The 23,822-nt window shown below is 44.6% G+C and overlaps 1 protein-coding gene across 1 annotated transcript in view; it reads right to left on the bottom strand.

Moving 5' to 3' along the window:
* Window positions 1–2,593: 2,593 nt before the first annotated feature.
* CERS2 (ceramide synthase 2) overlaps window positions 2,594–23,822 on the bottom strand; it is an 86,610-nt gene continuing 65,381 nt past the window's right edge. Inside the window, exons 5-11 of the mRNA XM_040333229.1 lie at window positions 22,622–22,679; window positions 18,659–18,709; window positions 17,551–17,643; window positions 14,007–14,135; window positions 12,146–12,252; window positions 9,269–9,422; window positions 2,594–4,005 (exon numbers count right to left, since the gene is read on the bottom strand). Of these exons, the coding sequence (XP_040189163.1) occupies window positions 3,877–4,005; window positions 9,269–9,422; window positions 12,146–12,252; window positions 14,007–14,135; window positions 17,551–17,643; window positions 18,659–18,709; window positions 22,622–22,679 (721 nt within the window). The 3' untranslated portion in view covers window positions 2,594–3,876. The remainder of the gene's footprint in view (window positions 4,006–9,268; window positions 9,423–12,145; window positions 12,253–14,006; window positions 14,136–17,550; window positions 17,644–18,658; window positions 18,710–22,621; window positions 22,680–23,822) is intronic.

Consider the following 23,822-nt stretch of genomic DNA (forward strand, 5'->3'; position numbering starts at 1 on the left):
CTGTGCAAAATAATGGAAAGCCTGAAAACATGACCTGTTGGTGCGCCTTGAGGACTGGAGTTGAAAAACACTGCTTTAAAGGCTTCTGTAGGATAGTCCAAAAGGCAAAAAAAAATGTTTTTCAGTTATGGATAAATTGGAGAGGGATTAGAACACCTATCAGTTTTTATTGCCACCCATGACCCCGTCAAGGAGATTTATCCTCTCCATTTGTCCTATTGATGATCATTGAAAGTAAAAAAAATAAATACAATTTTGGGTTGTCCCCAGAAAACTGGGGAAATCTTCCAATAGGCACACTAGTTCTGGTGACCTGGGGGGGTCCCCAAGAAATTGCCTTAATTTACAGGGATTTTCTCTTGCTTCCTGTTCGGCTATGGGACAGGAAGTGAAGGGAAATTTCCACAACGGGACATAGGTGACGAAAAAATAAAAATCTGACTGGTTATAACCATCCTTTGCTAAACAGGTACCAAATCAAGACACACAGTTTATAAAATCCAAAAAGACTTCCCTTTTCCTCCCTGACTGAGCCAAGTTGACCCAATTTAAAAAGTGTATTTGTGGCATCCACAGCAACCTGGCTCTTACATTCATATGGTGCTCCAGAACAGTACCCCATAGCTTGCCATTATCCAGCTCCTGGGGGCACCATTCCATCCACTGACACCAGTGATTGGAGACCATTCCTCCCATAGATACCAACAAGGTAAACCACCTGGCCTTCAGATCAAGACCCATCTCTTCTGAGGGCCCAGGGAATGGATACCAAGCGCCCAGAGGCGATTCAGTTCGCATTTGTTGCGCTATATAAGTTTCTCACTCACTCAAGAGGGCACTATTACTCCCATTAAAACCAATGATGTGGCTTTACTTTAACTGACCACCAAGCACAAGGCATTATTTACTCACATTGAGGCCAGGGCATTTTCTACTCCCACGGGCCACAGCTGGCTCTCCTAAAATATGAAGGACAGTAAACTGGCCCTTTTTTTTTTTTAGAAAGTTTGAAGACCCCCTGTTCTAGAAGAAAATAAAGAATGCTGCCGTTACAGGCAATACAGAGGTTTTGGTTTAAACCCCTCAGGGAAGGTGGCTTATTGTGTGTGTGTGGAAGGTGATAAGTACAAAGACTTTAGGTACGAGAAGGTAATCCATCGATCACTAGATCTTCATGCGACAAGCTTTTATTCACACCACTAATACCTGTCGAATATTGAATGTGGTCTTATACATTATGCCAGCATAGAAGATGGCTACCTTCACAAGGACAGAAAGTTTCTGTACTATGAATGATCATACTCTTCTTGAGCTACTGAAACCTTAACCCAAAAAGTGCAAACACGACACGCATCATGAAACAAACTTTACTTTATCAGGGCATTAACATACAGAGAATCATCATGTGTAATTTGTGGGTCAGAATATCACTTCTCTCGAAACCTGGCCATACGAAGGGGCTGAGTGGTAAAGATCGATCTACCCCTATCAAAAGTGTGTGGATGGATCTCCCATTGCCAACTATTGTATACAGACAGCTGTCAGCATACTCGACCAACAACTGCAGCTAATTGACCGCAGTTACTGTTCCGTCAACTAATTTCTCATCCAACTCATTCAAATTTCAGGTTGAAGGATGTCAGGCAGAGTGGTGCTGGGCCACCTATGGCTCAGATTAGGAAGCAGCTGCCATTTGTTCCATGTATGACCAACTTAAGGTTTTGCACAAAAGATCCAGCTTGTATAAGAGAAAGAAGTCTGTACAACAAGTTTTTAGACCATTTGTAAAACTTTCGGCAAGCTTTAAAAAGCTTTGTTAAAGCACCCCATTTGGCTCAAGTTTGGGGCTGTTAAAAACAGAAGTCTAGGACCTCCTTTGGAGCCCTTATCTGAAATGAGTGGAGATGGACTTAAAAGAAACCCCATGGGCTGCCATTGTTGACCTCTTCTGAAAATGCTCGAAGCCTAGCTGTCATACCAAATCTCTTACTTTGAGTCATTGAAGTTTGAAAAACATATACAGGAAAAGAGTTACGCCTTTCCGACATACTTGTTCCAGATTAATGACTCCACGTAGTGAAAAAAGAATACCTTCAGAAAATTGTCAACAATTTGCATTGCATTGCAATATTTCTTGCCTAACAGGTTTACATGAATAAGTTATCTCACTCTATCAGTTTACATCTCTTTTTGGAGTAATGACATTATAAATAAAGGCAGGGCTGTACAACTATTTTTAGTACCAGGGCTCAGACTATGAAATCCACCGACTTACAAAAGAATATTAGATGAAATGTATCTTTTGTAAAGACATACAGAATGGGTCTGGTTTGCCCAGCTGAATAAAAAAACTCAGCAGAGTTGGTCGGGCTCTGAATGCACATATACTGGACCAGTGATGGCAAACCAGATGTTTCGGAACTACATTTCCCATGATGCTCAACTACACTGCAGAGTGCATGAGCATCATGGGAAATGTTGTTCCAAAACATCTGGGGTGCCAAGGTTCGCCATCACTGTACCAGACTCTGGAAGTGCCGAGAAACTGCAAGGAACAGAAGTTAGTTCAGGGCTGGAGGAAGCTCAGGAGTCAGGTATATAAAGATAACTTTTAATATGGTCGAGAACTCAAACACATGTTCCTTGGCTTGCTGCCTAGACGTGACTTACACCCCCATTCACACTTGTGCGGCTTTGGAAATTAAAGTTGGATGCAAGTTGTATCCCATGTTTTTCGAATGATAACCATTCATACATGTGCGACTTCAAAGTAGTTCATGCCCTACTTTGGTCTGACTTGAATGCAACTTGAGGGATAGACACTTCAATGTCAACCCTCAAAAGTTGCATAAAAGTCATACCTAAATGTTTTACATACAACAATGGATTTGACTTTGCAGTGGGACAAGTCGCCTCTAAGTTGCACCCATTTAAAAGTTGTACTCCAAAGTCGTACAAAGTGTGATGAGGTCCATCAGAATTGTATGCATCCTCAGGATTACATGAGTCAAAGATTAAACAGACCAGTGATAAATCGGTAAATCTAAATGGCTACTGATTGCTCTATGGTAGGGCAACATTAAACATGATAGGAAATCAACATCAGTAATAAATAAACATCAGCTAATAAACAGGACTATCTAATGAAATAAAAGGAAAACAGACAAGGAAGTTCTGTGGCCAAACTGAATATGCAGCATATTCACGTCGATTGTCACCTCCAAAATGGCTGGCACAGGTGAAAAGACGACACACCAATTTTACAAAGAACATAAAAAAAAAAAAAATCAGTGGTTCAATCCATCCAACAATGGTGATGGATGTCAAAACGCGACATCATTTGGCAAGGAAAAAAAATCACCTTCACTTTATCCAGGTCATTCAACTTGTTCTTTGGTCCACATACGTAGCAATTTGAGAACAACGTCATCTCTGGAATGTACATCAGTGGTTCACAAGAGGCAAAGGCAAGCGATCTTCACAGAAAAGGTCTTTGGTGTCATCCATTTGACCTTCTCTCCAAAAAAAAAAAAAAAAGCAGCAGGCACTTTTGGCCAAGGGGTGAAAGAATGAGAGGAACTTCATATGTTTGTATTAAATTATTGATAAATTTGAGGGAGAGGGATCATTTTCATAGTAAAAAGCCATCAACGTGTTTAAAAATTGTCCTCACGGAGAAGCTCCAGTGATCCACGTCCCAAGGCTCAGTAGGAAGGTGGACCTGTTTTGTCTTTGAGATGTTCTTACAAAGTCTTTTTTTTTTTTGAGATGATGGCAAGGAAATTCAGTAGTGTTAATCAGGGAAAGGATATTATTTATCATTAAATCCCCAGGAAAACTATCCGAGGGAAACGCAGCCTGGCGTCTAGTCCTTGGTCAATCCGCTTTGTGGTGACCGTTATGCAATGAATGGCCATTGGACACAGACCCATTCTTGGAAGGTTCCTCGTCTTCTTCATCTGGAATATCGGTTTCATCAGGGTCGCTTCTTGCATCCTCCTCCAACTGGAAGGCAAGATAGAGGCAGATTTTTAAATGGAGTAAACCAAAACACGTTTATGGGCAACAAAAACACAATATATTATGATTCTTCGGCGATCTTTGCAGCAAAGGACTATATCATTCTACCAATAAAAGAACAGATAGCATTATAAAAAAGGAGGTGTATAGCACAAATTACCTTTTAATGACAAGATGGTGAACTTCAAGTTCACCTTTCAGGACGATTTTTAGAACCTCTGGTTGAAAATGGTGAAGGTCCTCCTTACAGATACAGTAGAACTTCAGATTACGAGCATAATCCTTTCCAGGAGAATGCTCGTAATCCAAAGTACTCGCATATCAAAGAGAGTTTCCCCATTGAAGTCAATGGAAACTAAAATAATTTGTTCTGCATTGACTTCAATGGCATGCAATACCGCATGAGGCCAGAAGTGGGGGGCGCGGGAGAGCCTCGGAAACGGCCGAAAAGGCCCGAGGACACCTCGGAAAGAATTAGTTCCCGAGATTTGCAGAGGTCAGCCGAGCTGTCCTCGGGCCTTTCGGATCGGCGCTGCTCGGCTCCGGCGCCCCCCCCACCTCAGGTCAAACGTGGCACTGCACACTGCTTTGGCCGGAATCGTGCTCGTTTTGTGAGACAACACTCACAAACCGAGCTACGATTTTTTGAAATGCAGTGCTCGTATTGCGAAAAACACTCGTTAACCACATTACTCACAATCCAAGGTTCCACTGTAGTTGTTTTGGGCCCTCTTCATAAAAAACACTGGCCCCTCATTCCTGCGATTTGCAGGACAAGCTAAATTTCACAATAATGTGTGCCCCCTAGTGGCTTCTCCACATTGTTCAAAGTGTGCAATGTGTCCTCTACTGCAGTGGTCATCAACCCTGTCCTCAGGGCCCACTAACAGGCCAGGTTTGCAAGATAACGGAAATACATCACAGGTGATATAATTTGCTGCTCAGTGATTGCAGTATTCTAGTCTGCATCTCCCCAAAGTAATACATAAAAACTGGCCTGTTAGTGAGCCCTGAGGGCAGGGTTTATTACCACTGCTCTACTGGGTCCAGCCTAACTTTCTAGTGGCTGGTCCGGGCTGGTTAAACTTAGTGCATGTGCAGTCCACTAAGCTAGAGTAAGAGCACTGTGCATGGAGTTTGAACGGCCCAGAATAGTTGATACTAAGCTAGGCTTGAGTCAGGAGAGGAAGTACTGCACAGTGGTTTGAATGCTAGTGGTGCATTATTGTGAAAGTCAGCCCATCCTGAAAATGGCAGGATGGAGAGGAATGAAGGGCCCAAAACCGCTGCATCTGTAATTTTTGTTTAGTCAGTCAGGTCAGTCAGTCTAGTTCAACCCAAAAAAAATATCATACAATTCCATATACCCAATTCTATACCCACAGTTGATCCAGAGAAAGGTGAAAAGCCCCATCAGAGCATGATCCAATTTGCTACAGCAGGGGAAACAAAAATTCCTTCCTGGTCCCCCGAGAGGCAAATCGGATTTTCCTCAGATCAACATTACCTATAAATGTTAGTACCTATATACATTTAGCAAAGTTTCCAGGCCATTCTTAAAGCAATCTACCGAGATGGCCAGAACCACCTCTGGAGGGAGTCTATTCTACATTTTCACAGCTCTTACTGTGAAGAAACCTTTCCGTATTTGGAGGGGAAATCTCTTTTTCCCTAGACGTAGAGTGCCCCCTTGTCCTTTGTGTTGACTGTAAAGTGAATAACACCAATTTCACTATATGGACCCCTTATATATTTGTACATGTTGCTCATATCCCCCTTATTCTCCTCTTCTCAAGAGAATAAATTCAGTTCCTCCAATCTTTCCTCATAGCTGAGCTCCTCCATGCCTCTTATCAGTTTGGTTGTCCTTCTCTGCACTTTCTCCAGTTCCAGTAATGGAGGAACCTTCACCATTTCCAACAGGAGGAGCTATGGCATGTACTATTCATTGGATGTAGAATTGCATAGAAGATATTCTGCAAATCTTCCTGAAAAGTGAACTCTACAGGCTCCTTGGTTACATTCCAATATTGTTTTTTTTTTAACACATTTGTACATGCCCATTTTAAGTCAAGTGTACCTACTTTTCTTTTAGGGGAACCCTCTGATGTCTGTATTGGGTAATAGACTCTCCTCGTTTTGGGAACCTAAAGAACTGCTAGAACTGCAGTGACTAATGATAGGCCAGGTCTCAATTTCTATCACTATGCTACATAAGGGCCAATACAATAAGGGCATACAGTGGGGATCGAAAGTTTGGGCACCCCAGGTAAAAATTTGTATTAATGTGAATAACGAAGCCAAGGAAAGATGGAAAAATCTCCAAAAGGCATCAAATTACAGATTAGACATTCTTATAATAGGTCAAAAAAAGTTAGATTTTATTTCCATCATTTACACTTTCAAAATGACAGAAAACAAAAAAAATGGCATCTGCAAAAGTTTGGGCACCCTGCAGAGTTAATATCTTGTACTGCCCCCTTTGGCAAGTATCACAGCTTGTAAACGCTTTTTGTAGCCAGCCAAGAGTCTTTCCATTCTTGTTTGAGGTATCTTTGCCCATTCTTCCTTACAAAAGTCTTCCAGTTCGTTGAGATGTCTGGGCTGTCTGTCTCGCACTGCTCTTTTAATGTGTATCCATAGATTTTCAATTATGTTGAGGTCAGGAAATTGTGAAGGCCATGGCAAAACCTCCAGTTTACGCCTCTTGATGTAATCCCCCGTGGATTTTGAGGTGTTTTTAGGATCATTATCCATTTGTAGAAGCCATCCTCTCTTTAACTTCAGCTTTTTCACAGATGGCATCAAGTTACCATCCAAAATTTGCTGAAATTTTATTGAATCCATTTTTCCTTCTACTCGTGAAATGTTCCCTGTGCCACTGGCTGCAATACAACCCCAAAGCATGATTGATCCACCCCCATGCTTCACAGTTGGACAGAGGTTCTTTTCATTAAATTCTGTGCCCTTTCTTCTCCAAACGTACCTTTGCTCATTCCGGCCAAAAAGTTATATTTTAACCTAATCGGTCCACAGAACCAAAATGCATCAGGCTTGTTTATATATTCATTTGCAAAGTTCAAACGCTGATTTTTGTGGTGAGGACGTAGAAGAGGTTTTCTTCTGATGACTCTTCCATGAAGACCATATTTGTACAAGTATCTCTTTATAGTGGAATAGTGTACCACAACTCCAGTGTCTGCCAGATCTTTCTGGAGGGATCGTGCCGTCAAACGTGGGTTTTGAATTGCTTTTCTCACAATCCTGCGAGCTGTTCTGTCTGATATTTTTCTTGGTCTTCCAGATCTTGCTTTAACTTCCACTGTTCCTGATGACTGCCATTTCTTAATTACATTCCGAACAGAGGATATTGACATCTGAAAATGCTTTGCCATCTTCTTATAGCCTTCTCCAGCTTTGTGAGCGTCAACTATTTTCACTTTGTTTTCTAGACAACTGCTTAGAAGAACACAGGGTGCTGATTGTTGGGGCAAGGTCAGATGAGTCTGGGCATTTAAAACATTTGAGGTTGACATCACCTGGTCTTCCCAGACAATGATTGAGAACAATCCATGACACTGGCAGGTCTCAGCTTTGCAAAGGGGGCAGTGCATGCTATAAATTCTGCAGGGTGACCAAACTTTTGCAGACGCCATTTTTTTTTGTTTTCTGTAATTTTGAAAGTGTAAATGATGGAAATAAAATCTAACTTTTTTTTTAACATATTATAAGAATGTCTAATCTGTAATTTAAAGCCTTTTGGAGATTTTCCCATCTTTCCTTGGCTTCGTTATGCACATTAATACAAATTTTTACCTGGGGTGCCCAAACTTTCGATAGATAATAAAACAATAGAACAAAAGTTAAAGAATATAGCCGTCTTCCAAAATTCAAATTTGATATTTTCTATTCAGATTCAAATTCAAATTCATTGGAAAAATTGGAATACGGTCGAAAAAAAAAAAAAAAAAAAACTAAACAAAACTAGAATTTGTTACAAATGCAACAACATTAGTAACTTAACAAATTAATCCGAAACGACACTTAACAAATGTCTTTGTTCTGCAAATGTCGAGTGATCGGTCTTTATTACAGGAAGCTCCTGCACAGAGGAAAAGTCTCTTACTGGATGTCTATATAGATCTGGAATTAAAGCGGAGTTCTACCCAAAAGTGGAACTTCCGCTTAATCCACTCCTTGCCCCCCTTACATGCCACATTTGGCATGTCATTTTTTTTTTAGGGGGAGGGGGGCTTCAGGAGGAGCGGGACTTCTGGTCCCACTTCCTCCTGAAGCCCATGGAATGCTTTGGCGATACGTCATATCGCCTATGGCGGCCCCTTCCTGTAGGCGATCGCCTGAGACACGTGACAGGTCCCACGCGATCGCCTGACCACTTAGAGCGCAGCGCCACTCGCACATGCGCAGTGAGTGCCTGCCCGTGAAGCCGAAAGCCGTCACGGCCAGGTGCCCACAGTAGGAATGGAGGCGCCGGCCGGAGGGGGGGGGGGGGGGGAGAGGAGCAGAGCTCCGGGCGGCGCTGCGCTGGAACATGGAGCAGGTGAATGCATGTTTATTAAAAACCAGCAGCTACACTTTTTGTAGCTGCTGACTTTTAATAAACATAAAAAAAGCCTGGAACTCCCCTTTAATACACAAAGCACACAAAGAATGAAGGAAAAACACACATGGCTCTATTATTCAGACAATATTTGCTGACCCCGGACATCAGCCTTACAATATCTTACAAGTGTAAACATGCACCCAAATGACTCCTATAGTCTGAGATGTTAAAAGTTTTATGGCCTATTTGCATACTACATATGCAGTTCCTGCTTCCTCGTCATGTTTTCATGATCATTTTGTGTCTACTATGAGTGACAACTGCAGTCTCCAATAAGATAAAAACATCCACAATGTCTCTGGCAACCAGAGGCCATGTGGTTCTTTGCTAGCCTCGAGGCCAGTGATGGTGAACCTTGGAGCCCCAGATGTTTTGAAACTACATTTCCCATGATGCTCGACAACACTGCCGAGTGCATGAGCATCATGGGAAATGCAGTTCCAAAACATCAGGAGGTGCCAAGGCTCGCCATCACTGCTCTAGGGGGCAGCACTTTTCTTTATGTTAAGAATTTTTTTGTTCCACTCAAAACAACATGCTTCGGTAACACTGACCGATTTGTATCAGTTGTAAACTTTATCACCAAGTTGATTTAAGAAAGAAAGAAATAACAATTTGTCCTACCTTGCCCGTCAGGAACTTGTGTGCCATGCCGAGAATGAGATAAGCCCAAAAAATGTGCAGGCACTGCAGGACCCACAGCATGACGTTGAAGAAATAGTATCCGAAAAACGGCGCGTAAATCTCTAAGGGGTAGACCCAGGTACAGTGCAAGATCCTGCAGAAAAGGACAATACACTTTCAGTCTTACTATAGGGTTTAAAGGTCGTACAGTCAATCACCCTATGTGAGAAGGCTTCCCCAACATTCCCCATATTACATGCTGCATAATAGTTCTGCAACCTTCCACTTATGCTCCAGTGTGTGTGTGTGTGTGTGTGTGTGTGTGTGTGTGTGGCAAATGTAGGAGGTGGGGCTGGAACCAGGGAACACTCTAATGCCACGTACACACGATCGGAAATTCCGACAACAAAGCCGTGGATTTTTTTCCGACGGAATGTTGGCTTAAACTTGTGTTGCATACACACGGTCACACAAATGTTGTCGGAAATTCCGAACGTCAAGAACGCGGTGACGTACAACACTACGACGAGCCGAGATCAATGAATTTCAATAGGCAGATCAGCTCTTCTGCTTGATTCTGAGCATGCGTGTTTTTTTGTGCGTCGGAATTGCATACATACGATCGGAATTTCTGACAAGAACCTTTGTCGGAAAATTTGAGAACCAGCTCTCAAATTTTTGTTGTCCGAAATTCCGACAGCAAATGTCCGATAGAGCCTTCACACGGTCGGAATTTCCGACCAAAAGCTCACACCGGACATTTGTTGTCGGAATTTACGATCGTGTGTTCGCGGCATAATGGCTGGTCGCTAAAAGCACTCCACTTTGCAATCTAAAAAGGTTTTACTTTAATAGGTCCACTGCAAATGGATATTTCAGTTTTAGCCTTTGTGTACGTCCGTGTAGAGTCAGAAGATAATGCAGTTGGTCAGCAGTCATAACATTACTATAGAAGACCCACTGACCACCAATGTAAAAAGCATTCTCCTCAAGGACCACCAAAGGAACATTCTTCCCACTGTCCACCAATGTAAGGGGTATTTTTTCCTCTGACCACCAATTTTAGGAACATTATTCTCACTAACCCCCAATGTGGCTGGGTTCACACATATGCAAATTGAATGCGGGGTTTCACTGCATCCAATTTGCATGACAGGCAAGTGTGACCGGCTTCTCAATGGAGCCAGTTCACACATGTCCGAGGCGGCCATGGTCCACACTGAAAAGGGTCCGGTGCGTGTTTGGGTTGGGTTCAGGTGCGAATTCGGGCAACAATTTGGACCCGAATCACAAATAAACCGGTAAACTGACACGCAACGGCCCCCTGGCACGAACCCGCGGTCACATATGTGTGAACCTAGCCTGTAATTTTTCCCATTGACCTCCAATATAGGGAACATTCTTCCCACTGATCACCAATGTAAGGGACATTCTTCCCACTGATCACCAATGTAAGGAACATTCTTCCCACTGATCACCAATGTAAGGGACATTCTTCCCACTGATCACCAATGTAAGGGACATTCTTCCCACTGATCACCAATGTAAGGGGCATTCTTCTCACTGATCACCAATGTAAGGGACATTCTTCCCACTGATCACCAATGTAAGGGACATTCTTCCCACTGATCACCAATGTAAGGGACATTCTTCTCACTGATCACCAATGTAAGGGACATTCTTCCCACTGATCACCAATGTAAGGAACATTCTTCCCACTGATCACCAGTGTAAGGGACATTCTTCCCACTGATCACCAGTGTATGGAACATTCTTCCCACTGATCACCAGTGTATGGAACATTCTTCCCACTGATCACCAATGTAAGGGACATTCCACGATCTACAATGTAAGGGACATTCTTCCCACTGATCACCAGTGTAAGGAGCATTCTTCTCACTGATCACCAGTGTAAGGAACATTCTTCTCACTGATCACCAATGTAAGGAGCATTCTTCCCACTGATCACCAGTGTAAGGGACATTCTTCCCACTGATCACCAGTGTATGGGACATTCTTCCCACTGATCACCAGTGTATGGAACATTCTTCCCACTGATCACCAGTGAAAGGAACATTCTTCCCACTGATCACCAGTGTAAGGAACATTCTTCTCACTGATCACCAATGTAAGGAACATTCTTAGGGCAAAACAGAAAGGCAAGCAGGCCACCCAAGTGCATGGGTGCCATAAATCCATAATGACCCCCAGGCAGGGCTGTCTTAATGAGAGGGCAATGCCCAGGGACCCCACCTACATGGGGGGACCCCTGCACTTTCCCCAAAGCAGCTGGTCCTTGAGCCCACGCTGCCCCAAAATTGGGGGCCCCATGGTGGTACTGAGAGTGATGGATACTCAGGGGAGGCAGGCTGGCTGGCAGCGGTGCAACATACAGAACGATACCTATTATTTCACAGCCACCAGGGAGGGGCAGGGCCGGAGAGCCAGTGATGGGGGATATCTGGGGTGTAGACGGGTCAGAGTGCTGGGGGGATATCTGGGTTGTAGATGGGTCAGAGTGCTGAGGGGGATATCTGGGGTGAAAAGGGGTCAGCCTACTTGATGTCCATTTACCTGCACTGTCTCCATTGTAGGGGCCCCAGAGCATTACTTTGCCCAGAGGCCCATGATGCCATTAAGACGGCCCTTCTCCCAGGCATTAAAAGAGGTGCATGCTTGGATGCACCTTTTGGTGTGAACGAGCCCCCAAACCGGTGTGAATGTGCGCAATTCTAAAGGGCGCCTTGACAAAAAAAAGAGAAAAACACTGTCCTAAAGTATGTGACATGGCATGAGTTTTATTCTCGATTTTCAAAGACTTGAGCATCCCGTTAACCACCAGCAGAGACCAGCATTAGGCAACGAACATTTACTCACCAGAAAGGAAGAATGATGATTCTTGTAATGATGAACACTAAAGCAAACACCACAAATATATTGTTGCCAGCGTCTATCCAGCCGGCGTAGTTAAACATCTTGGCAGACTAGAAGTAAATAAGCAGAACAACAATTAATCATCAAAAAGTATACATTTGACCTGTGTGGGCAGCATTGTAGGGAGGACCTTCATTCTTCCTTCTCCGGCCATAGACAGTGTGATTATCTTTCATGCAACCACTTGCGTAGCTATTGTGTTCTCCAGGGGGAGCTATCCTTTCCAGGAGAACACACAGTGATTATTGCTAGTGGCATGAAAAGCTAACAGGCTGGATGTATCCAAGTTGATAGATCGATCAACTTGGGTACAATAAGCCTGCCCATGCATGGACAATTTACAGTAAATCAGCAGAGACCGGTTGAGATTTGAACTGTCTATAGCTGGCTTAAAGCTACCCATAGGCTCTGCATGTCCAACTGTCTGAACACAAAACCTCAAGCTTATGTCCCACTCTACTAATTAGTTTAAAGGCCTGTGTCAATGAGCATTGGGCTTGGTTGGATGACATCCATTTGAGATACGACTGAAATCATAAAAAAAAACACTGACAGGTCTATCTGACTGGCAAATTGGCATTTAAACTTCAAGCAAGTTTTGCATTCCCATTGACTTCTATGGAAAGGCAAAACCCATTTAAAATAAGCAGAAGCCCGCTGCCACAGGAGAACTGGAGATTTATGAGGAGCTTTGGAGCTGTAGGGCGAGCCGAAGCTATGGAGCTGTAGGGCGAGCCGAAGCTATGGAGCTGTAGGGCGAGCCGAAGCCATGGAGCTGTAGGGCGAGCCGAAGCCATGGAGCTGTAGGGCGAGCCGAAGCCATGGAGCTGTAGGGCGAGCCGAAGCCATGGAGCTGTAGGGCGAGCCAAAGCCATAGAGCTGTAGGGGGAGCCAAAGCCATAGAGCTGTAGGGGGAGCCGAAGCCATAGAGCTGTAGGGGGAGCCGAAGCTATAGAGCAGTAAGGGAGATGACGCTATAGAGCTGTAGGGGGAGCCAAAGCTATAGAGTTGTAGGGGGAGCCAAAGCTATAGAGTTGTAGGGGGAGCCGAAGCTATAGAGTTGTAGGGGGAGCCGAAGCTATAGAGTTGTAGGGGGAGCCGAAGCTATAGAGTTGTAGGGGGAGCCGAAGCTATAGAGTTGTAGGGGGAGCCGAAGCTATAGAGTTGTAGGGGGAGCCGAAGCCATAGAGTTGTAGGGGGAGCCGAAGCCATAGAGCTGTAGGGGGAGCCGAAGCTATAGAGCTGTAGGGGGAGCCGAAGCCATAAAGCTGTAGGGGGAGCCGAAGCTATAGAGCAGTAAGTGAGATGACGCTATAGAGCTGTAGGGGGAGCCAAAGCTATAGAGTTGTAGGGGGAGCCAAAGCTATAGAGTTGTAGGGGGAGCCGAAGCTATAGAGTTGCAGGGGGAGCCGAAGCTATAGAGTTGTAGGGGGAGCCGAAGCTATATAGAGTTGTAGGGGGAGCCGAAGCCATAGAGCTGTAGGGGGAGCCAAAGCTATAGAGCAGTAAGGGAGATGACGCTATAGAGCTTTAGGGGAGATGAAGCTATGGGGAGAGCTGTAAGGTAGGCGGCTGCAAAGTGACAACTCCAACGCTGGCTTATTTTTGGAAAACAATATCAAAAAGACAGCGTTTTATATTCTTTCTAGTTGATGGCATGCCTGCAGAACAGTTGTCTAAAGGCACCAAAATAATGATCTGGTTGCCCGAGTCAGAGATGCCAAAAAGGCCTTGTAGTTGTTTTAGGTGACCACCCCCCCACACAATAACCACTAAACTCATCTCCTTAGGTAAGACATCTCACCTCCAAGAAGAAGTCCGAGGAATCATGAATGACCATGACCAAAGTGCCCACTCGAATGTAATTTGCACACCATGAAAAGCTGATCAGAATAATAGTGGCCACGTGGTGGATGATCTGCTCCTTGAAATCCTGCAGAAAACAGAACAAACCAATTTTACTTAGACGTAAAAAACTACTACTAAAAATAATCCAGCTAAATCACACAGATATACTGTAACATGCAACAGAGCTTTGTCACAAAGACATATAGGTCAGTGTAACAGTTTTGGGCACTTGATCATAGCAAAAAAAAAAAAAATGTAATAGGTAAGCCAAGAGAGCTGCACTTTATCAGTTTCATTGTTCTCAGCCATCTATGTGGACTACAACCCTGCCCCCTGTTGTGGGGAATACAAGAAGGAGAGTGTGTTGTAGTCCCAACAAACTTCCTTCCTACGGTAACAATGCTGCTCTCCAATAGCTACACTATGGCGATAGAAAATAGTCACCCTAGGACAAGAAGTGCAATATGAGATTTTTGTTCTTTGCTTTAAATACGCTTTAAAATCCGAAGTCTAGACACTCAGCTAAATACATAAGTGAAATATATTTTAACTGGTTTTACTTGCCAAGATGTTGAAATTCTGTTCAGCCAGACTTATGCTTACCTATGGATCCAAACTTTTAGGTCACAATGTATGCATTAGAGATTTGTAAGGGTCAGGGACATTTTTAAGGCAGGGCAAAATGGGAAGCTGCCCTGGGCCCTGTCATTGTTGTCGGGCCCAAAGCAGCTGCCTCATACTTGTTTCTTTAAGTTTTAGTCCTGTGTTGTGTCCTGATATCTCAGTGTGAAGTGCTGCTACTAATGCTGCCCAGCTCTGCCCTATTGTTGTGTACAGATGATTCACCGGCAGACCCTGTGTTTACATGTAAATAACCGTCATTCATATGTACATAACATAAGCATTAATATGTAAATAGCTGAGGCCGGCAGCATTCATATGTAAATAAAGGCGGCATTCATATGTATATCATGCCCCTCTGCAGGGACGAGATGATGTGTTGTAACCTCTAGCAACCAATCAGTGAGCAGTATTACTGTACAGTAATCTCTAGCAACCAATCAAGAAATAATCATGTGCTGTAACCTCTAGCAACTAATCAGTGAGCCGTAATGTGTGCTGTAGCCTCTAGCAACCAGTCAGTAAGTGGTAATGATATGCTGTAACCTCTGGCAACTAATCGCAATCACTGCCTGATCTGATACAGTAAACTGATTTTAAGTCTAGCTGATATTTATTGTATGTCTTAGAGCAGGTGGAGAGCAAAATTGCATGGGAGGAGGGATTTTTTGCCCAGGGTCCAATCAGCATTAAAGACGGCCCTGGTAAGGGTTGTAGTGAAGAACTCACAAAGGGGTCAGATGTGAGAGGTTACCAGCTATATTCACTCCAGGTGGCAGAACTGGAAGTTACAAGCTCTTTATTTTAAACTAGAAGGCCTGAAACTCCGGGCCGATCCTGGGCAGGTGCATAGGGTGCAGCGCACCCAGGTGCCACAGAGGTGGGGGCACTTAGGCGCCAGAATGCTCCCCTTCCGCTTACTTCTCCTTTTCTTGTCTGTGTCCAGAGGCAGCTCTCTCCACCGGCAACTGACAGGAGCGGATCAGAGGAGACACTGTGCCACCGCCGCCGCTGTGTTTCCTGCCCAAGTCCACCATCCCTCCCTCCTCCTGTCAGAGGATGAAAGTGAAGCAGCCGAAGACCATAGCAGCAGTCTCTGACCATCTCCTGTATTATATCTGCAGTATCTGAGCATCTCCTGTAATATAGCTGCAGTCTCTGAGCATCTCCTGTACTATGTCTGCAGTCTCTGAGCATCTCCTGTATTATATCTGCAGTCTCTGACCATCTCCTGTACTATGTCTGCAGTCTCTGACCATCTCCTGTACTATGTCTGCAGTCTCTGACCATCTCCTGTACTATGTCTGCAGTCTCTGACCATCTCCTGTACTATGTCTGCAGTCTCTGACCATCTCCTGTACTATTTCTGCAGTCTCTGACCATCTCCTGTACTATGTCTGCAGTCTCTGACCATCTCCTGTACTATGTCTGCAGTCTCTGACCATCTCCTGTACTATGTCTGCAGTCTCTGACCATCTCCTGTACTATGTCTGCAGTCTCTGACCATCTCCTGTACTATGTTTGCAGTCTCTGACCATGTGGGGGGCGCTGGGAATATTTATGCACCCAGGCGTCTGTGCCCCTAGAATCGGCCCTGCTGAAACTCACATGTGGTGTGAGCATCTGGTCAGAGCTGATCCCTTACAAGAAGGGCCCAGACTCACTTGTGCTGTAAGCAGCTAGTCAGGGCAGATCCCTCAGAGGAATGACCAAGGCCAAGGGCTGAGAATCATTTGTGCTGCAAGCAGCTGGTCAGGGTGGATCCCTTACAATAAGAACTGAGACTCATTTGCGCTGCAAGAAGCTGGTCAGGGCAAATCCTTTACAGCAGGGGTCTCCAAACTATGGCCCTCCAGCTGTTAAGGAACTATAAGTCCTATCATGAGACATCTTCCTCTGGGAGTCATGCCTGTAACTGTCCGAATCTTGCATTCCCTCATGGGACTTGCAGTTCCTCAACATCTGGGAGGTCCATAGTTTGGAGTCCCCTGCTTAACACTAAGGACTGAGAATCATTTGTGCTGTAAGCAGCTAGTCAGGGTGGATTCCTTACAGGAAGGACTAAGACTCATATGTGCTGCAAGCAGGTGATCAGAGTGGATTCATTAGAGCGGTGGGCTCCAAACTGCGGCCCATTGCTTGCTTTTAACTGGCCCTTGGGGCACTATTACTTCCACTGATACAAGACACTATTATGCCATCTGACACCAACAATGGGGCATTATTCCTCTCTAGGATACCAACAATGGGGCATTATTACGCCCCTAATACCAAATATTTTATTATTTTCCTCCCACTGGCCACAGTGCGGCCCTCCTAAAGTCTAAAGCACAATAAACCGGCCCTTTGTTTGGAAAGTTTGGAGACCCCTGCCTTAGAGGAAGGGCCGAGACTCATTTGTGTTTTAAGTAGCTGATCAGGAGGGATCCCTCACAGGAATGACCAAGACAAATTTGTGTCGCAAGCAGCTAAGGGTGGATCCTTTACAAGAGGGACTGAGAATCATTTGTGTTGTGAGCAGCTGGTCAGGATGGATGCCTCACGAGAAGGACCGAGACTTATTTGTGCTGTGAGCAAATGGTCAAGGGCTGAGCTCCACACTGCTGTTCTAAATACTCATAGAAACAAGATAAGGGCAGCACATAAGGGCAGCACATAAGGGCAGCACATAAGGGCAGCACATAAGGGCAGCACATAAGGGCAGCACATAAGGGCAGCACATAAGGGCAGCACATAAGGGCAGCACATAAGGGCAGCACATAAGGGCAGCACATAAGGGCAGCACATAAGGGCAGCACATAAGGGCAGCACCTCTGGAATTGAGGAAAATCTCACAATGTCTCTTAATACATAGGGCAATATACCTATCCATTACTTACCTTCCTCTTAACATCAAATGCCACTCTGAACAGGAGAGACCAGTAGAAGCCCAGTTCTATCATATAATACCAGTACTGTGAGGGCAGCATAGTCTGCGGACAGAAAATAAAACTCAACAAATTGTCACAGCATAAACATACTATAAGACAGCCCTTCCTGTTTTGTAAAAGAAAATACTTTATAGGTTTTCTTTAAAAAAAAAAAAAATTCTCGGATTTGTTTGCTCAGAGGCAAGTGAGGAATCTACTTGCTCTCCCTCTCCATAAATTTGATCTTGTGCTATTGACCTTCGCAGACAACAAGCTTTCCTGAGTAAAGCCAGTAAGGTTAGCCTCCTAAATATGTATACAAGTCTGTAGCTCCCATCTCCTGGCAGGAAATCTAATAATATATCTTTTAAATCCCCCCCCCCCCCCCCCCCCAAAAAATGTGCACACTAAATTTGAAGAAGACTTCCTACTGGTTCCTTGCATTAAAGGGGTTGTAAAGGTACACGTTTTTTCACCTTAATGCATTCTATGCATTCTATGCATTAGGGCGAAAAAACATCCGAGGATTAGCTTAGCTTAGCTTAGCGGGCCAACCCCCCAGCCCCCCACCCCCCCGAGACCCCGTTTACTTACTTGACTCCTCGAAAGTCCTGCGCCGTGAACGCTGGCTTATCGGCTCATTCATTGGCTGATTAAAAGCAGCGCAGCTATTGGCTTGCACTGGTGTCAATCACATCCAATGACCGAACGCGCAGGGGGGGGCGGGCCAAGTGATATAGTGAGCGGCTATAGCCACCGGCTGTATCACGGGAGCGCGCACACAAAAACTAACCACCATGCAAGAGAGCTTGCATGAAGGTGGATAGTTCTTGAGGGGAGGAGCCGAGACAGCCACCGAGGAACCCCCAGAAGACCAGGTTCGGGGCCACTCTGTGCAAAACGAGCTGCTCAGTGGAGGCAAGTAGAACATGTTTTTTTTTTTTAATAACAAACACAAAATTTTCCTTTAGTGTTCCTTTACTCAGGGAATGTGCAGGAACCCCAACTTCCATCTTATTAGACATTACGATTAGTAGGCGGAGTCTGGCAATAGGTCCCATTTAAATGTCATAGTTACCTGTCTAGGGAAATCCCTCCAAACTTCATGGAGATCATGGAACCAGGGCTTCTGTGGATGGAAAAATATTATACTAGCTCAAGTTAACCGTAATGAAAAAGGACACAAGAAATATCTTGCACTACCTATGACACAGACAGCGAACATTTAATTTTTTTTTTTTAAATCGATTGTACGATAGATCGTTAGTAAACAGCTTTCGTCCGAAATTATCCGAAGGGACAAACACCAAAAAAATTCTCAGACGATACCAGAGCTTGCGATTTTTGTTTAACTGCTTCAATACTGGGCATTTTAACCTCCTTCCTGCCCTTGCCAATTTTCAGCTCTCATCGCTGTCACACTTTGAATGACAGTTGCGCGGTAATGCAACAGAGGCCAAAATTCAGAAAATACATTATTTTTCTCCTTCACTGATGTGCACTGATGAGGCAGCATTGAAGGGCACTGATAGGTGGCAATGATATGCAGCACTGAGTGGCACTGATGGGCGCAGATGAGCCAGCACTGACTGGCATCACTGATGGGCACTGCACTGACAACCAGGGCACTGATGATCAGTGCCCCGATTACCTGTACAGTCTCCGCTGCGAGGAGATGCCTCTGATCGCCTCACACTAAGTGTAAGGCGAGGAAAGCCGATAAACGGCACTTCCGGGTTTACATGTGATCGACACATCTGATCACATGGGTAAAGAGCTGCATCTTTATTAGTTCTTTACCGAGAACGGGGTCGCGCCGTGTCCTCCGGCATGCGAGAGCAGCGACGGCATAGGATGCTGCCCCCAGAATGAGAGAGAACCCCGCCCACAGTCATTTTACTATACGGTGGGCGGGAAGTAGCTCATCAGTACATCCGAAAAAACAATACAGATGCATTACATCCAAATTTTTATTCTGTCGAGAATTTTCACACTTTAGTAACTGCTTTTTTTTCATATGGAGACTAGCATGAAAAAATAAAATAAAAAATGGACGATCGTTCGTCCGATCTCATAGTGTGTACCAGGCTAAAGGTGCAAAATATACTGTATTCCAAGGGAAAACGAAAAACAATGGGTACAGTCTGCAGTATTGACCTGACTGCCCCATATGCAAACATATATTCAATATTCATTGAAGCTGTTGTACATTAAATGGGAACCATCATCTAAATATGTATTCATAAATACGGCAATAAACAAGGATTTATTTTATGACATGCCATAAAGGCAAATGTTTAGGTTATTGCAGAGCGGTCCCAAATGGTGCCTAGCTTCAAAGACTCTAAAGCCTCGTACACGATCAGATTTTCCGGTTGGAAATGTGTGATGTCAGGCTGTTGATGGAAAATCCGACCGTTTGTATGCTCCATCGGACAATTGTTGTCGGATTTTCCACGGACAAACGCTTTAAAATTTTCCGCGAACATTTGTCTGTTGTCGGATTTTCTGATCACGCGTACACAAGCCTGTCGGACAAAAGTCCAGAGTACAAACACGCATGCTCAGAAGCAATGCTCACCAAACACAACATTAGCAGAAGGTGTCCAAAGGGTGGCGCTAAAGAGCTGAAAAACCACGTAGTGTCTTGTTTATTGGCCGACAATTGTGTTTGTATGCAAGACAAGTTCCTGGCCAACGCCCTTCGGACAAAAGTCCTACGCTTTGTCGGCAGAAAATCTGATTGTGTGTACCAGGCTTTATAAGAATGGTCCGAGTCCCTCCAAGGCAACCAACTTAAAAGCCTCGGTCTCTATTATCGTCCAATGAACATCTGAATCCGAGTTTATGTAGACCGCTCCGATTTCAGACATTTTGTAAAAAAGAATGCCTCATAGCTTTACGTTTTTTTTATATATGAATAACGAATAAAACAATAAAAGTGAGGCAGACATTTACTGTTGACCAAATCAGACAAAGCCTGAGGTGCTGGACTCAAGAATGACTAGCCTCATATGCAAGCTGATGGTAGATAGCTCTTGACCAACGTGACCTGGGCCGCTCAAGTGGAACGGTTGATCTCACTGGATGAGAACCTCACAACTTGAGAAGTTTTGGGTGAATAAACGGAAGAGAGCACCAAACGACCAGCTCAAAAGTGTATATCTTGGCAGTATATTGACAACAAGAAGGAATGTAGTAGCAACACATTTCGAGGCCAAAGGCTCTTCCTTCATTACAGCTTGGGCTTGGGTTGAACATAGACACATGTGAAAATCTCAACAGCTGTGTAATGGCAATGACTACTGAGCTTTTCACTTGTGTCTATTTTCAGATTAAGGGCCAGATTCTCTGATACTCCGTCGTATCTCTCAGAGTATCTATGCGACTGATTCATAGAATCAGTTACGCATAGATAGCCCTTAGATCCGACAGGTGTAATTGTCTTACACCATCGGATCTTAGGATGCAGTACCGCGGCCGCCGCTGGGTGGAGTTCGCGTCGTATTCCAGCGTCGGGTATGCAAATGAGGATTTACGGCGATCCACAACGGTTTTCGCGTTCGTTACATCGTCGCTAGTAATTTTTTCCCGTCGCAAAGTTAAGGCTGCTTTAACATGGCTTAACTTTAGTCGAGCCATGTTAAAGTATGGCCGTCTTTCCCGGGTCGAATTTCAATTTTTTTTTTTTTTGCGTAAGACGTCAGGGAATACGAACGTACGCTGCGCACGTCGCCGTTCAAAAAAATTACGTCACTTCGCGCAAAGCACATCGGGAATTTCAAAACGGAGCATGCGCAGTACGTCCGGCGCGGGAGCGCGCCTAATTTAAATGGTACACGCCCCATTTGAATTAGGCAGGCTTGCGCCGGACGCCGCAAGTTTTCACGCAAGTGCTTGGTGAATCAGGCACTTGCGATGAAAACTTGCGGCGGTGTAACGTATATACAATACGTTACACCGCCGCAATTATATGTGAATATGGCCCTAAGTGCCCTTATTTAGGGAGATTAATACAATTATAGATTGATCATTTCTTTGTGAGTGGGCAATTGTACAAACTCAGCAGGGGATCAAATACTTTATTCCCTCACTGTATTGCTAGCTTATCCCTTCTTCACTCTATCCAATAAAAAAAAAAAAAAAAAAAAAACGTTAAGCTGGAGTTGCGCTTTAACCACTTCCCGCCCGGTCAATAGACAATTGACGCCCGAGAAGTGGTTGTGAAATCCTGACTGGACGTCTATTGACCGTGGGGACGTGCAGCGCGGCGATCGGTGATGCGGGGTGGACCACCAGAGAAGGGGGCACCAGGACCACCAGGGAAGGGGGCAGTAAAAAAAAAAAAAAAAAATTGAAAGATGCCAAACAGTGCCCACAAATGGGCAAGGACTGGCAACATGGGCACTGGGATAAACAAGTGATGCCCAGTAATGCCATCAGTGCCACCCCTCAGTGCCCACCTATCAGTGCCCATCTGTGCCACCCATAAGTACCCATCAGTGCCAACCATGAGTGCCCATCAGTGTCGCATACCAGCGCCCATCAGTGCCGCCTTACCGGTGCCCGTCAGTGCCACCTTACCGGTGCCCATCAGTGCCAACTCACCGGTGCCCATCAGTGCCAACTCACCGGTGCCCATCAGTGCCAACTCACCGGTGCCCATCAGTGCCAACTCACCGGTGCCCGTAATCGAAGAAGAAAACGTACTTATTTACAAAAAGTTAAAAAATAAAAACTTTAATTTTTTCAAAATTTTCTAGCTTTTTTTAGTTGTTGCACAAAAAATAAAAAAATCGCAGAGGTGATCAATTGTTTGGGTACAGTGTAGCATAACCGCGCAATTGTCATTCAAAGTGCGACAGTGCTGAAAGCTGAAAATTGGCTTGGGCAGGAAGGTGTGTAAGTGCCGGTATGGAAGTGGTTAAAAAAGGCAGAAACCCACATTTGGCACTTATGTTGAAAAACTTTCAGCAGGGCATTTGAATGACCTCTCTCAATAGACAACAGATATGAGATAAGAAAAAGGAAAATTACTTACGTCTGCAAGGACTGCAATGCCAGCAATGAAAGCAACAAGATAAAAGGTGAATCTCCAACTGTGAAAAGAACGTAGACATCTCAGAGCCCTCATACACAACATGGACCATTATTAACCACTTGGTAGCAGAAAGCGTCTGTTTTCTTACATCTACCCATTTGAGGTCACCTCGACGGGACGAATAGGCATCCTGATCATCCCGTCTAACAAATAAAATAATAAGGAGGAGGCGAAAAAGAAGGGGGGGAAAGAAGGCAAGGGGGGGAAAAAGAAGGCAAGGGGGGGAAAAAGAAGGCAAGGGGGGGAAAAAGAAGGCAAGGGGGGGAAAAAGAAGGCAAGGGGGGGAAAAAGGAGGCAAGGGGGGGGAAGAACTTATAAAAAAAAACTTTCAATGGATTATACCATTATTGACTAGCGCATTAACCACATTATAATTATTATTACAGAATTTTTATAGCACCGACAGTTTGCAGAGCACTTTACAATATAAGGGCATTACAGTTACAATACAATTCAATACAGGAGGGATCAAATGGGTTCGTTGGAGCTTACAATATAGAAGGGAGGGTAAAAACAAAAAAAAACAAAAAAGATAACTGTGGGAGATGAGCTGATGGAGAAAATAAAATTATAGTTATTAGGTGGAGGCAGGATAGGCTTCTCTGAAGAGAAGAGTTTTCAGAGATCATCTAAAAGTGGACAGAGTAGGAGACAGTCGGACAGATTGGGGTAAGGAGTTCCATAGATGGAAGAGATTCAGGAGAAATCCTCGAGGCGATCATAAGAGAAGGTCAGTGGCGGTGCGTCCATAAGGGACGCATTGGGCGCTGCCCCCTCTCTCCTGGCCCGGCTCTATCACCATAGATAGATTCATGCAATGCATGAATCTATCTATGGTCGCCGCTGTAACCCCCTATTCAGGTGTCCAGCCCCTTATCGGGCGCCAGGCACCTGAATTACAGTGGCAGGGTATTTTTTGGAAGCACCCGATTAGACCCGTGGGCATCCAAAACAGTGAACAGCGGGTGCCATGCTGGGCGTTCGCTGTTCACTCAGCATTGTGTTAGGAAAGTGATTCATTTGCTTTCCTAACACTGAACCGCCTCTCAGCCAATCGGGTCACCCGAGTGGCTGAAACGACAGGCGCTGTGATTGGACGCTGCCTATCAGGCGTCAAAACATAGAGGACGGGTAGAGAGGA

The sequence above is a fragment of the Rana temporaria genome, chromosome 13, assembly GCF_905171775.1.
Source record: "Rana temporaria chromosome 13, aRanTem1.1, whole genome shotgun sequence".
Lineage (NCBI taxonomy): Eukaryota > Metazoa > Chordata > Amphibia > Anura > Ranidae > Rana > Rana temporaria.